The 14917-nt window shown below is 40.7% G+C and overlaps 1 protein-coding gene across 1 annotated transcript; it reads left to right on the top strand.

Moving 5' to 3' along the window:
* The first annotated feature begins 4458 nt into the window (after positions 1-4458).
* LOC131225933 (nuclear transcription factor Y subunit B-3-like) lies at positions 4459-5427 on the top strand. Its single transcript, XM_058221548.1, has one exon. It carries the CDS (start codon positions 4534-4536, stop codon positions 5209-5211), a length of 678 nt encoding a protein of 225 aa, XP_058077531.1. The 5' UTR covers positions 4459-4533; the 3' UTR covers positions 5212-5427.
* The last annotated feature ends 9490 nt before the right edge of the window (positions 5428-14917 follow it).

Genomic DNA, 14917 nt, shown 5'->3' with positions numbered 1-14917 from the left:
GCATCTGGGTGTTATTAACACGTATACCTGTGTGTAGATGATGGTACACATGCCGGGGTTTGCAGCGTGGGTCGGTCCAAGAACAAGCCCATGTCCAGGAACCAGGACCGTCCATTCATCAAGTGTGTCACCCGTGTTCCAGAGGAAAAAAAAGACCAACAACGTGCATGTTAGATGGGTTGTACCACTGATTAAAGAGGTAGGCAATTTGAACCACAGCGGCCCACCTGATGAATGGCCCAGATCTTAACACGTGTGCTGCGTGGGCACTTGAAATGCAAGTCGCCGTTGAGAGATCCTTACTCTTCAAGAAAACAAGAAAAAAGATGCACGACTGAGGAAAGCATATCACGTGAGCATAACCCATGCCACAGAATCTAAGGTTGTCTGTAAGCGGTCGATCTTTTCCGTTTGGACACATCTGATCATCCCTATTCGGCATTTTCTGTGCTTTTCCAACACTATAAGCATGTCTCTTCAACTAATAACATACAAAAAAGAAAAAGAAAAAAAAGAGTATTTATCTAACTCTAACCTTAGGTTTTGACCTGAACCTTCCAATCCATGTCAAACCCTAACTCCAATAGATGTCTTCTTCCCTTCCTTCAAAACCCACATAAATATCAGAAATGCTTATATCCAACCGTTAGGATGGCTAATTTACCATCCAACCATTGGATTATTTTTCATCCTATCATCTTTCTATGGCATCCAACCCGTCTACAAGGTTGGCCTACTGTAAGAATCATCATATGCAAAAAATTATCCTGATCACCCATTAGGTGGGCCATATCAATATTTTTTATCACAAAAACATGTATCTCTACAGTGTGGCCCACCTAATGATTTAATAGTTTATTTTAGCATTGATTTATCCCTCTGGTGGTCCAAACATATTGGATGGGTTAGATTTAACATAGACATAAAAGGTTCGAAATTATCCACTAGTGGACGGTAGTTTATGTTCCAAGCAGTTGGATTGTGAGAATTTGCCTGTAAATAAAAACCATATGCCCGTACAAGTTTGCAAACTCCCTCGCATTCACATGCAGCAAATGAGATTGTAATAATATGGAACACGTGTGCAATATCTGATCTTTTCATCAGGTGGCCTACCTGTTTAGATATCTGATATAAAAATAGAGACCATTTCCAATATCAGACAGGCCACGGCTTAGAAAACAAATGGATGGCAAGGAATCATTTTAGCTGTCGGTTTACTTAGTACATCGTGGCCCGCATGAGGAAATGGCCTGATTTTTTATGCAGAGAAGATCGTTGCATTGCTTCCAACTAGATGGAAAGCTAGGATCTACTACACAGGTTCTATATTAGCACGTGTACGTGCGTACCATGAGAGGGGACCCACACGCGTGTGGAATTAACAAACCTCTCTTTATATATATATACACACCTTAGACTTTTGCACTTATTTTAACGTATGAAGACAGCAAGTTAATGACATGGGCACATAAAATATGTGCACTAGTTGGCCGTGAGATCAGTTTCTAAAGAAGCCATTTGTCATGCCCACGTTTGAAGATTTCATCTCAGCCTTGGAAACGGATTGGCTACTCCCCCTGCCACCAGCCATTGGCTGGTGGTCGGTGCTCTGTGGGCCCCACCATGATGTATGTGTTTCATCCATGCTGTTCATCTATTTTTGTAGATCATTTTATGCTATGAAAGAAAAAATGAGTTATATATCAATCTCAAGTGGACCACATTACAGGAAACAGTGTTGAATGAACATTGACCATTAAAAACGTTTTGGGAGCCATAAAAGTTTTGGATCAAGTTGAAATTTATTTTTCCTTCATCTGGGTCTTTATGACCTAATCAACGGATTGGATGTCAAATAAACAGCAGTGGGCCATAGAGGATTTTAACGGTGGAAATCCAATCATTATCGTTTTCCTGTGGTGTGGTCCACCTAAGATTTATATCCCTATCATTTTTTGTTTCAATCTCTAAAAAAGATCTGTAAAAATGGATGAAATGCATACATCATGGTGGGCCCCAGAGCACCGACCACCAGCCACGGGTGTCGGGGTGAGTAGCCAATCCGTCTCCCTCAGCCTTTGTTTTAGTACACCTGCTCACCCCTCCCGAACGTGTCTTCACATGCCACCGTGGAAGGCCTAGACGACATCCGAGCCGTCCATCACGTAGGCCCCACTTCGTAGAGGCCTCGTCTCGAAAATTGGGCCTCTACTATTCCGATGGTGGACACATGCATGAAACAAACAAACGGCTAAACTAAGTTCTTTTAACCATCTGTTTGTTCGGAGTGCTGTTGCACATCTGGCGGGTGGACCACCCCAATTTTGCGCCGGGCATATAAATACGACGGGTCCACCTGAGGTACCGGTCGGATGCCCTGTTCGTATGCTGTTGCTTCATGTACGGGGCAAGATTACGCACGTGCATGATTAACTGTCCTCTTGTTTCGGATTGACGGTGATTTTAAAACGAGTACTTGGAGGTAGTTGTAGCGTTCCACCCATCTCCTAATGAGCTTTGCTAGGCGCTCACGCGTGTACAATAAAGATCATGCATAAGCCACACGTGCCAGCATGGCATATTATTACGAGATCCAGTCCATCCATCCATCAGGTCGGTCCGTCCTTACACATGTTTTCCAGTGAATCTAGTCCACTTTTAGCATCTGAGCTCCAATAAAAATGAACAAAGTGGAAGGGTTAGAAAACTCCAGAAAAGTCTTTCAGAGTCTTTCAATTGTTTTGCAAGGTATGGCCCATCTGAAAAGTGGACCAACCTGATTCTTGGGTTAGTGAATCAATACAGTGGTGCCGTTATGACAGATGGATTGGATCTTGGACTTATGATGCAATGTTGGTACGTGTGGCGTGTACATGAGCTTTATCATACACGCGTATGGGCTAAGCAAAGATACTGAGATTGATATTCTTTTGTTTCATGGATGTGATGGAGAGAATCATGGAGAGACGGAACAAGCAAAAGGAGAGGGTGATAGGCATCTTCGCCGCCTCCTTTTTCTGCCCTTTTATAATTGTTGAAGATACCTTTGTTGGTTTGCATCCTTTCATGAAAATGGACGGTTTAGATTAATAGAGATCAATGCACTTAAAACTCGCATCAGATCCACAACAATTCTACACCATTAAACATGGTCTGAAGGCCTTTGAGCCAGATATTCAGACCAGGTGTTGACCCAAGCTTAACTCGGTCAGTGACTGAGCTGACTCGGCGAGTTTACCGAGTTTTTAAAAATGACGGAGTGTAAGACTAGCAGCTGTTGGGATACGCATATATATCATATACCGGTTATGAGTGAGGCCCACTTTTAAAAAATAAAAAATAAATTATTTTTTGTGGGCCCATCCAAGTGGGCTCCATTTGGAGCAGGTGGAAGGTCGTACTCTTCATCCGTTGGTGAATAATATGCACTGAACATCACTGCACCATCTTTGAGCCAACATGCCACTCGTGTAGGACATCAGTACCATGAAAATTTTGGCCTACGTACCATGAAGGTCAGAAGGCGAAAAATCAATCCAGTCTGCTCATCCGGTGGACCACACCATTGAATCAATGTACAAGTGACAGTCTGACTGATCAACATAGAGCTATGGCCCACCTAGTGTGTGGATCAACCTAACTCCAGAGAAGGGTTATCTTCATGGTGAGGTGTATGGTTTTCATAGTACTGATTTTATAAACGAGGGCATGTAGGCAATAACGATGGTATGGCACCACTAGTTGTGGTGTGGATGCCTGCAGGTGATCAGTTCTCTAATTAAGGGCGACCCAAGTGGGAATACCACCAAACACGCAAATGAAGCTGGTCCACTCATCAGGTGGGTCACACCTGGTACCAATCTTTGGATGATTTAAATAGAATTGCCAACAGTCAACAATCAAAGTCAATGTGTGGCCTGCCTAGTAAGTGAACGGTCCTGATTTTTGTATATGGCATTGTTCACTGTAATGGCCTCCTTAAGCACCATGCAGCTGTGACGGACGCTTGCGAGGTTGACACGTGCTGCGTGTGGAGAAGGGTGAAATTTGGGTAGTAAACTTCAATTTTCAAATCCTGGTCATTTAGTGGCGATACAAGCTGTTGATTTCCCTTCCTCAACTTCGAGTCTCTGACTCAATACGACTCGGCGTGCTAACCCGCTCCCTCGTCGAGTCAACGGTTTTTGAAGCACGCTCTTGACTTTTGACCAAATGCGTATAATGGTAATTTAGGGACTATTTCAGGACTGTGGCCACCTCTCTCTCTCTAATATTCCAAGAAGTAAATGCAACTTCATTAGCAACGGTTCTTGTAATTAGAAAGCGATTATCTATTGTATTATGTCTCCATCAAACCGTCTTTCCATCTCTCTCTCTCTCTCTCTCTCTCTCTCTCTCTCTCTCTCTCTCTCTCTCTCTCTCCACACATACACACACCTTATAAACTCAACCCTCTTGCAGTACGCAATACCATCTTCTCTTACATTTTCTTCTCTTATCTTCTCCTTCCTCCATACGCTCCCCACCTCCATGACTGGAAGAAGGCATCAAATCAGCCCGGTGGGGACCCCACCCTCCGACAACGAGTCTGGTGCAATTGCCGGGACAGGCGCTGATGCCTCTACCAAAGAGCAAGACCGGTTCCTCCCCATCGCCAACGTAAGCCGAATCATGAAGAAATCCCTCCCTGCGAACGCAAAGATATCAAAGGAAGCCAAGGAGACCGTCCAAGAGTGCGTGTCAGAGTTCATCAGCTTCATCACAGGCGAGGCATCTGACAAGTGCCAGCGAGAGAAGAGGAAGACCATCAACGGTGATGATCTCTTGTGGGCCATGACGACCCTGGGGTTTGAGAACTATGTGGGCCCCCTCAAAGTCTATCTGAACAAGTATAGAGAGACTGAGGGGGAGAAGAACTCCATGGCTAGACAAGGAGACCAATCACCTAAAGAAGAAAGTAATAACAACACTAATCATGCTGTTAATCCAATCACTAATCACAGCACGAATAACGTGGGGTTATCGACTTTTAACAGTGGGTTTTATTCGGTAGTCCCACAGAACTTCGGAGGGGAAGGAGGAAGGGTTATGAGCTACGGCGGGAACTCAAAAACAGGCGGTTTTCACATGGGTGGGATGAGTGAGAATGGAGATGGGAATGGTGTTAGGAGTATAGCTAATCATCATCATGGAATTCAATGGCAGTAGTAACAGATGAGGATAATGGTTTTTTTTTTTCGTAATTTTCTTGAATTCTTTGACTTTTTATTAATAGACTAGAACTTGAAATTCTCTATCTTATAGTGTGAAAATGTCATCTTGATGGAATGCATGGAGAGTTCAATGGTGGTAGGATTATTGCTGATCATCATTATCATAATGGATTAATGCTAATCATCATCGTAATGGAGTTTTAATCTTTTATTATACTCTCTCTCTCTCTCTCTCTCTCTCTCTCTCTCTCTCTCTCTCTCTCTCTCTCTCTCTCTCTCTCTCTCTCTCTCTCTCTCTCTCTCTCTCTCTCGGTATACCGGTGTGCCCCACTAAATAGTGGACCTGCCTGATATTTGTTCCAGGTGATCTTGGTGATGGGGCCTACCATTTGCATGGTATTGATGTTCTACACAAGTAGTATGTTGGCGGGAAAGATGTCCTAGTATGCAAATGTAATAAATACGGCCATCTAAGCTGATTGGTATTACGGGAAAAAACTTCAAAAACCCTACACACCAGTGCTTCTTTTCCCAAAAAAAAACCCAACACATCTGGCAATCACCGGCCTCACGGCGACAAGCCATAACGATCGGCAATAGCTTCTTTTCGGGCCTACACTCCAAACAGACAGCAGAGGGAGATTTTGTAGTAGAGATTGATTTTATTTTATGTTAATGCATTGAGGATGATATTTCGGGTCTGGATGGTGCCGCCCTTACCGTCGGGCCCACCTTGATGTATGTACATGCTGTCCATCCGTTTCTCCGGGTCATTTGAGGCTATGATCACAAAAATGAAGCAGATCCAAATCTCAGGTGGACCATACTATAGGAAACAGTGGTGATTGAATGCACCACCATTAAAAACTTCATAAGGACCAACCTAATGTTTCTTTAATGTTTATTTGCCATCAAACCTGTTGATAAGGTCACAAAAACCTTGATGAAAGGTAAAAACAAATAACAGCTTATTTTTAACGGTCAATTGCCGCTGTTTCTGATGGTATGGTACACCTAAGATTTGGGTCTGGTTCATTTTTAGGCTCATGCCCTAAAATGATTTAAAAAAGAGGATGGACGGTTGGATATAGAATAAATACATCAAGGTGGGCCCCACGTAAGTAGGGTACCTAATCCGCCCCCTACCTAGTGCCCCCATTCACAGCTACCAAGTGAGGCCTCTTTTAGCTTGTGCCAACTGTGAGCCTGCCCTGGACCCAAAAATATATAATATCGGTTCGCTGATAATACATATAACATTTGAATGAAGAAAGTGGAGGGTTAGACAGAATCCAACGTACATAGATGAGTTGGTGGACGAGTATACTGCCTTTATTTTTGTCTCATTTAAGGAGTATACTGTCCTGCTATTTGTACGCGGAATGTTCAAAGTGAGCACTACCCCAGCACTACTAGATGCACTTCCTCTAGAGCCACTGAAAAAGCGCTTTATCTATCGTGCACCGGTACGCGGATTTCCTGCCAAGCCTTTCGCACGAATTTACTTGCTGGAAACTTAGGTTGAGCTCACCGTGATGTTTGTTAGAAATCCAACACGTCCATCCGTTTATTTAGATCATTTTAATACTTGAGACCAAAATTGAGAAGGATCTAAGACTCAAGTTGGCCACATTAAAGGAAAAGGTGGGCAGGGAAATTCCTACAGTTAAAACCTCTCTATTGTCGACAGTGACGTTTACATGCCATACATACTATTGTGATGAACTAAAAACACAGATACTATCCTCATTCAAATCTTCCTTGGCACCATGAATGTTTCAATTGTAAATGTTCAATCCTCACATTTATAGCTCACTTGAGTATTACATTCCGTTACTGTTGTCTTTGCGTTCTGAAATGAGCTCACATAATGAATGGACAGGGTAAATTTCTCAAAAACCTCACGGTGGCCCCACCTAAGTTTCCAGCAACTTCCTAGCTTTCACAGTAAATCCGCGTGCCGTGCACTATGGAAAAAATGCGTCATGGGGCAATCATGTGTGAAACGAACGGTGAAAAAGTAAAGATTCTTCGCATAAAATAACAATTTTACCATTTTCAGTGCGGGTTCCGCGTTTATACAACCGTTCAGTGTACTTCTTCTTCTTCTTTTTTTTTGTCTTTTAACGAAAAGGATTTATAACCGTTCATTGTACTTTTTCACTAGCGGTGGATGGAGTTGTATCCGGATGCCATTTGCCTTGCACCAGCCATGGGAAGTTCTTGGGGAGTGGATTATGTGAGACCCCGGATCCACCTATGTGGGTGGGACTCCATACCGTGGGGCTCAAAGAGTGATGTATGTGCCTTAAATCCACACTGTCCAAACATTTTGAAAGCTCATTTTAAGGCCTGATCCTAAAAATAAATCTGACTAAAATCTTAGGTGGACCACTCCACAGGAAATAGTCGTGATTAAATACCCACCATTAAAAGCTTCATAGATTCCACTGGAATATTTATTTACCATCTAACCTGTTGATAAGGTCACAAAAACCTATATGAAGAGACCACACAAATATCATCTTGATCCAAAGCTTTTGTGGCCCATAAGAAGTATTTAATGGTCAATCACCACTGTTTTCTATACCATGGTTCATGTGGGATTTGGAACTGCTTTAATTTTTGGATCATGCCCTAAAATGAGCTTTCAATACGGATGGACGGAGTGGATATCGTCACATACATCACAGTGGGCCCCACATGGGTCCCACCCACCTGGGTGGATCCGGGGTCTCACGATCCACCCAATCCATCAGCTTCTTTATCTTATCTTAGGGCATGATTCACCGGCTCACCATGGAAACCTTTATGAGGCAAAGAACTTTTGTATAAGGCTAATGTCTGTGTTTTACGCTCATCCCAATCAGATTGATCACCTTGTGAACGGTTTGGATGGCATATAAACATCATGGTCGGCCGTGGGCGTTCCATTTTCCTGTAGTGTGGTCCACTTGAGTTTTGAATCTAAGATTTCAAGTGGGCCACAAGTGGGAGAAACTGATGGATGGGTAAATTTCTCACTGGCATCTCAGTGGACAGCATATTTTCCTTGCCATGCACGGGTGAAGTTCATGTGGACGGAAGCAATATGCGGCCACTGTGATGTTTGTGAGAAATTTATCTCGTATATTTGTTTCACCAACTTATGTTAGGATATAAGCCCAAAAATAATGTAAATCCAAAATTCAGGTGGGCCAACGACATGAAACAGTGGGAAAGGCATGTCTACCATTGCAACTTTCCTAAGGTCCATCTTGATGTTCATATACCATCTAAACCCTTCGTAAGGTCATTCCCACTGGGTTGAAATGAAAACACAATACATTAGCCTAATTCAAAACTTTTGAAGCCTTAGAATTGTTTCAATTGTGGTGTTTAATATCTGTTGTTTTTTATGTTAAGGTTTATTTATTTTGGATCTGCTTTATTTTTGGGCTCATTTCCTAACATAAGTAGATGAAATGAATTTTACTCAAAAAATAAATTTTATAAAATGATATCTTTTCTTTCATCTATGTGCATGATCTTTACAACGGATTTGCAATTATAAAGCACCTCAGCATTGATTGTTACTTCATTTGTCAATCCTAATTAGCATCCATTAGCTATGGTATTATAACCATTACTACTATATTATAATCTAATCCATTCTTAAATCTACCACATAGTCATTCATGGAGTATAATTTATACACCAGATGCACGTGCTTTGATTAACCATTGTCCTAACTGTTGAGAACTCTGAAGAAGTCGGTTGCAGGCCAGTCTTCCGCCTCCTCTATGTACATCTATATACGTTCTCCAATGGGAAGAAAGATGCCCATATCAAGTGTAAGGATTTATGGACCGAATGCACTTTATATAGTTGGAGTAGCTATGGGAGAAAGTCAACTCATTATAGGACTCTTCCACTTGCCTACGACTCCATAATCCTTCACATCTTAGGAGAGAAGTCATTTTCCAATACAACTTGATCATAAATTGTTTACAATACTTTATGCTTATAAAACTGTGTACACCCATCAACTCTATGGGTCCCACCTTGATGGTCATGTGATTAATTTAAAGCGATCATTACATTGCCAAATGGAATTATGCTACACATAACCCACAATTCCAATATTCTCTCACTTGTGACATTTATAGTAATATTTAACATGCAATATATTATTTAATATTTTCTTAATGAACTCGAGACTTTACTAGATAACTTAATAGATCATGTGAAGTACCGTGAATTATCTGGTCTATTGGAACCACTGACATTGGACCATGACAGTCATCACCTCATTTATCGAAGCACGACAATGCTTAATCACAATGCTAGTATTCCCAACAACATGGATATCCTAAATAGTAAAAGTCACAACTTACTACAAATAATAAATTTTATCTTAAAACTCAAAATTAAGCCCTAAAAAGAACTTTATTTAAAAAAAAAAAAAAAACCATTCACAATGCCATATTATACATATGAAACGGATAACCATTCACAAAGTTATGGTCGTGTCGGAAACTATAGTGTGCGCTAGACTCTTGTATCATAGTTTCTAACCCAACCATCTATGAGATTGACCTTTATATTGTCCATCATTAAGCTATGTTAGAGATAAGTCGATCAGATAGGTCCAAGTCATGGGTGACTCATGGTATCATTCACTATTGAAACTATACCAACTCACCCTAGTGGTAGATGAGTCGTTGAACCATACTATCACATCATTGAATACATACTTGAATTGCATAAGAGAGGTGAAGTAAGCATTTAAGTTCACAAGTTTTTTTTCCTAGATGGTGAAATTGAAATTGAGATTTTTTTTAAAAACAAAATCTTGTTGAAAATAATTGTGGAAAATACCCTTTCATTTCTCATTATTTTCTAGAAATGGCATTTTTCAAAAAAAAAAAAATCATTTTAAAAATTCCATGAATCGAAACTGGTCCTAAATATTAAGTATAGAAAGTGTTAGCTAAGAACTCACATGTGCCTAGCATTTCATCTACCATATGATTAACAATGCAAATGTCCAATCCATCCATTAGGTGGGTCTACCTAATTAGATGTTATTATTGGGCTCGAAAGCAACCTTAGATCAAATCAAAGAAGCAATAGAAAATGAAAAGTTCAAGTAAATACAGAACACATGTGATTACATTGAAAACCCTTACGAGAAAAAACCACGGCCCAAAACAACAATCAATCCACTATAATCAAAAGAAGTTTACAAGAGATGGAACAACTTAAGGTAGAAACTATAGCTTTCTCTTTGCTACGCACCAAACCCCTTGTTTCTATAGGCAAACTCTCTAGCCCTTTTTTTTACTAACCCTAATCACAACTAAGAGTTTTTATATGCACTCCCATGCAAGATTAGGAAATAAAATCTGCACTTGCACATTCCATTAGTCAAACTAATGGGACCTTCGGGTTGATCAAAAGGAACTAACTCACACACATTCGGTCAAACCAAAAACGTGTGAAAGTGGACAGCGTGGAACCCGAGAATCCACCTCTAATTTGGTTGGTTCGAAGAAGACACCAGTCAAACCGAGATAGGGCTTCTCTGCACCAGGTTAAAGGCACTCGATGATCAATATTCTCTACCGTGGCTTTAATCCTCCATCTTCACTACTCGAAGCTACTAACACCATCTTTAATCATCTTCAAAGTAACGTCATCATCACTTCTTCGTGCACATTCTGTCTTCATTTCTTCTTTGCCAAGCCTAGAGAAGTTGAGTAAAACTTAAACTTCTTTATAATAACAACTTTCGTAAGTATGTCTGTCAGATTACTACTAGTGTGAATCTTTTCAAGAGTGATACTTCCTTACCTCAGCAACTACCGGATAAAATGATAACAAACATCAATATGTTCAATCCGGGAATAATACACCAAGTTATTTTTCAAATTGATTGAACTTTTGCTATCACAATGCACGGGCACAGCTTCCTGTTGAAGCCCAAACTCATCCATCATCCCTTTTAACTAAATAACTTCTTTGAATGTTTTCATCATTGCCATATATTCAACTTCAGTTCTGAAAAGTGCAACCATATACTTAAGCTTCAACATCTAATTAATAGCTCCACCCACTAACACAAAAAAATAACTAGAAGTCAACATTTTATTATTCATATTCTATACATAATCTGCATCCACATAACCTACGAGTTTCTCCTCAAATTTTTTGAAAACCAAAACATGATCCGTCATACCTCATATGTACCTAAGTTTCATTGTTTCCCAACATTGCTTACTGTGATTTGACATATATTTGCTACCAAGCCCCTATGCTTTCCCTAGGTCCAGGCTTGAAATCTAGGTCTAGTTCTATGGCAAATGAAAAATGGTCTAGCTGCCCTAGAATCATAGTAATCCTTATAATGGGATTCCAACTCAACCTCTTGTGATCTTTTGTGAAAGTGTACAATCATGAAGTGGGCAACTATCATGCAAACCAATCGACCATCTAATGACACTTGTTCTAATCATGCACGTGTAATTTAAAAGCACTTTTAGATTCAAGGTTATATTGCAATAAACAAAACCATTTATACAATGTGATTCACTGCGGATGGAGGGAATTTAACAAAAATAAATTAATTAAAAAATCTAAATTTAAACCATATTTCAAACCTCTAATCATATCACTTTTTTCATTACAAGGCCAAGTTGGCCTAGTGAGCCCTTTAGGGCCAGGGCCAGGACCCAGTCCTTTTTAGCCCAATTAGGCCTAGGGCTATTGCAAAAGCCTTTTAAGCCCAGTTGGGCTAATTCTGACATCCCACGGAGTATAAAATAAAAGAGTATGACATTTTTTGTCAATATGAGTGAGCCTGAGTGGCCCAGCCCGTTTAAAATTTCAACGGCATTTTTGTTAAAACCGTGGATTTTTTTTTAATCCTCACTTTTCATTTATTATTATTATTATTTAAAATGCATCACGCAAAGTCCCATTGAGTAATGGCATTTGAGTTTGAGAACGAAACGTGGACCACATTTCAGGTAATGAAATCACGGCTGCAATGTATCAAGAGGGGTTTTAAGACAGCAACAGCTAGGGCTGTCAACGGACCGAGTTGGGAATGGGTTGAGGTCCTGTCGAAGCCCATCCCGCAAACTAAAACCTACGCCTAAAGCCCGGTAACACCACGTGGTGGGTGAAAAGAAATGGGACCGAGCCTGGCCATCCTCTTTCGTGCAAGATCTGCGGTGGATCAACCCAAGATGGTGCGGCCCTTAACGTGGGGCCAACTTGATGTATCTATTCTATATCCATGTCATCCATTCGTTTTACCGGATCATTTTGGGGCATGAGATCAAAATCGAAACAGATCCAAATCTCATACCTGTAGCCCACCTGATGACTGGATCAGCATGAACTATAGCAGATGGGCCCACCAGAAGAACGGCCCAAGATCGCATGTACATGACACATTGGCACGTTTGGGTAAGATTCGGATGCTCTCACGTGTACCACGCCTCGTTGGTAATTTATCAGATATGGCATTTTCTGTAAAAAGAAAAAGGTGGAAAAAAAAAAAACTCAATCGTAGTTTCTAACAATTGCAAACACCTACCTTCTCCGGTTAGAATTAGTGCAAGTGCCACCCCTGTGGTTTTTAGAATTTAGATTCACTGCAAATTTCCTACGGGTCCATTAGCATCGCTTTCTTTTGAGAAATTGACCATCTTACCCCCGTCAGGTAAGTAATTAGTTGAGGACGTCTGGGCTTGCCATATTACACGAGTGTCGTACAGCCCATTTAGTGTGGTGTGGTCACTCCACCCCCTGAAATTCAGGTTGATCCAACCATCAGGTGGCCCACCCACTTGGATTTTTACGGTCTGTATTGCTCACCCGATCCTGATTCTTGGGGTAACAACTTAGTGGGCGTCACCGTTACCGTGGGGCCCACCTCGATGATGTGTCGGGTATCCATGCTGTCCATCCGTTCTCCAGCTCATTTTAGGACGTGGTCTCAAAAATTAAGCAGATCCAAATCTCAGGTGGACCACGCCAAGGAAACAGTGCTGATTCATCGCTCACCATTAAAAACTTTCCGGAGCCAACCGTAAAGTTTATTTTCCATCCAACCCGTTGATAAGGTCAAACAGAACTGGATGGAGCGAAAATAAAACGAACGACTTGATGCAAAACTTCTGAAGCCTTTAAAAAAAAAAATGGTCATTCACCACTATTTCCAGTGGTGTGTTCCACATGAGATTTGGATATGCTTATGTATTGGAATGACGTCCTAAGATGAGCTTAAAAGACAGATGGACGGTGTGGATACACAACACATTCATCAAGGTGGGCCCTGCATCCACCAACATGGGTGGGATCCCCGACCATAGGTCCACCGTGATGTATATGCTTTATATCCACGCCATCCATCCATTTTGAAAACTCATTTTAAGTCATGATCCAAAATATAAGCAGATGCATATATCACGTGTATATTGATATAGGAAACAAAGGTAATCAATTATTAAAAACTTCTCATTGGCTACAAAAGTTTTGGATCAAGCTGATATCATGTGTAGTCTCTCCATCCAAGTCTTTGTTATTTAATCATCAAGTTGGATGGCAAATAAAAATCCTGCATCAAGTTTTTAGTGGTAGGAATTTGATCAAAACTGTGAGTTACTGGTCCATTTAAATTTCGACCAGTTTTATTTTTGAAATAATGCTCTAAAATTATCTCTAAAAATAGATAGGCATTCATCTATTAGAACATATATCCATTAAATATTCATTTATTCTAACATTCATCACATTCATCCATTATAATATTCTTCCACACCCTCCTCCCTTTCATAATCTCTGATTATCATTTATATTATAATTTAAAAATAAAAAATAAAAAATACAAAGCTAACCATCACGCCCTCTTTCCTTTCATAAATTCCCACCATTCATACAAAATAAAAATAAAAACAAACAAAATATATAAACAAATCTACCTTTGGCCGCCATAACTTCTACGTTAAATAGTGTGGATATTATAAAACTTTGAAAAAAAAAAAAGAAAAAAACAAACAAACCCTCGTTTTCGACCCAAAGAGTGTATTAAGTTTCATCAAAATTTCATCGAAGATTTTCGTGGTCTCCCAAAGAGTGTGTTGCTATGGTCCCATCCCATTAAAAGAAAATTAATAATAATAATCAAATGGCTTTCTTACTGCCAAGGCCCCACCTTAAGAACTCATCTCACATCTTATGTAGGGCTTATTGGCTTGTCGTAAAACAAATCTAACCCATCCGTATAAAATAAGTTTTAATTGTGTGAGCCCGTATCCTAGCCCGTACTATTTCGGAGGCTTCCGCAGTCCTCCCGGTCGAATTCCGGTGACTCGCGATCTATAATCGGAATTTGCGCGCAACCCTGAGTTGCATCCTATCAATCTGAGTCGGCTCAGCCCAAGACTTGTATCATTACGACCGTGTCATCGCTGCGATTCCGATGCCGCATCTCGTGTGCCGAGACGATACACAGGCCAGGAGATGTGGGTCTGCGTTCATTACGAGAAAATACTGTGCATTTGCTAACCCGAGAGAACATGTCCCATCAGTCACATTAATCATGTCAAGTACCTATCCCATCCCCAAGTACAACCACCCTCCTCAAAAGTCAACTCTCTCTTACAACCAAGTACACATCCATTACCCATTACCCATATCACCCCATCACT

This window comes from Magnolia sinica, chromosome 2 (assembly GCF_029962835.1).
Source record: "Magnolia sinica isolate HGM2019 chromosome 2, MsV1, whole genome shotgun sequence".
NCBI classification, from domain to species: Eukaryota; Viridiplantae; Streptophyta; class Magnoliopsida; order Magnoliales; family Magnoliaceae; genus Magnolia; species Magnolia sinica.
Note: the sequence above shows the minus strand (reverse complement) of the source record. Positions and strands in the feature narration are given on the sequence as shown.

Coding starts and splice junctions, on each gene's coding strand:
- LOC131225933 (XM_058221548.1), top strand. CDS start 4,534: ATGACTGGAAGAAGGCATCAAATCAGCCCGGTGGGGACCCCACCCTCC.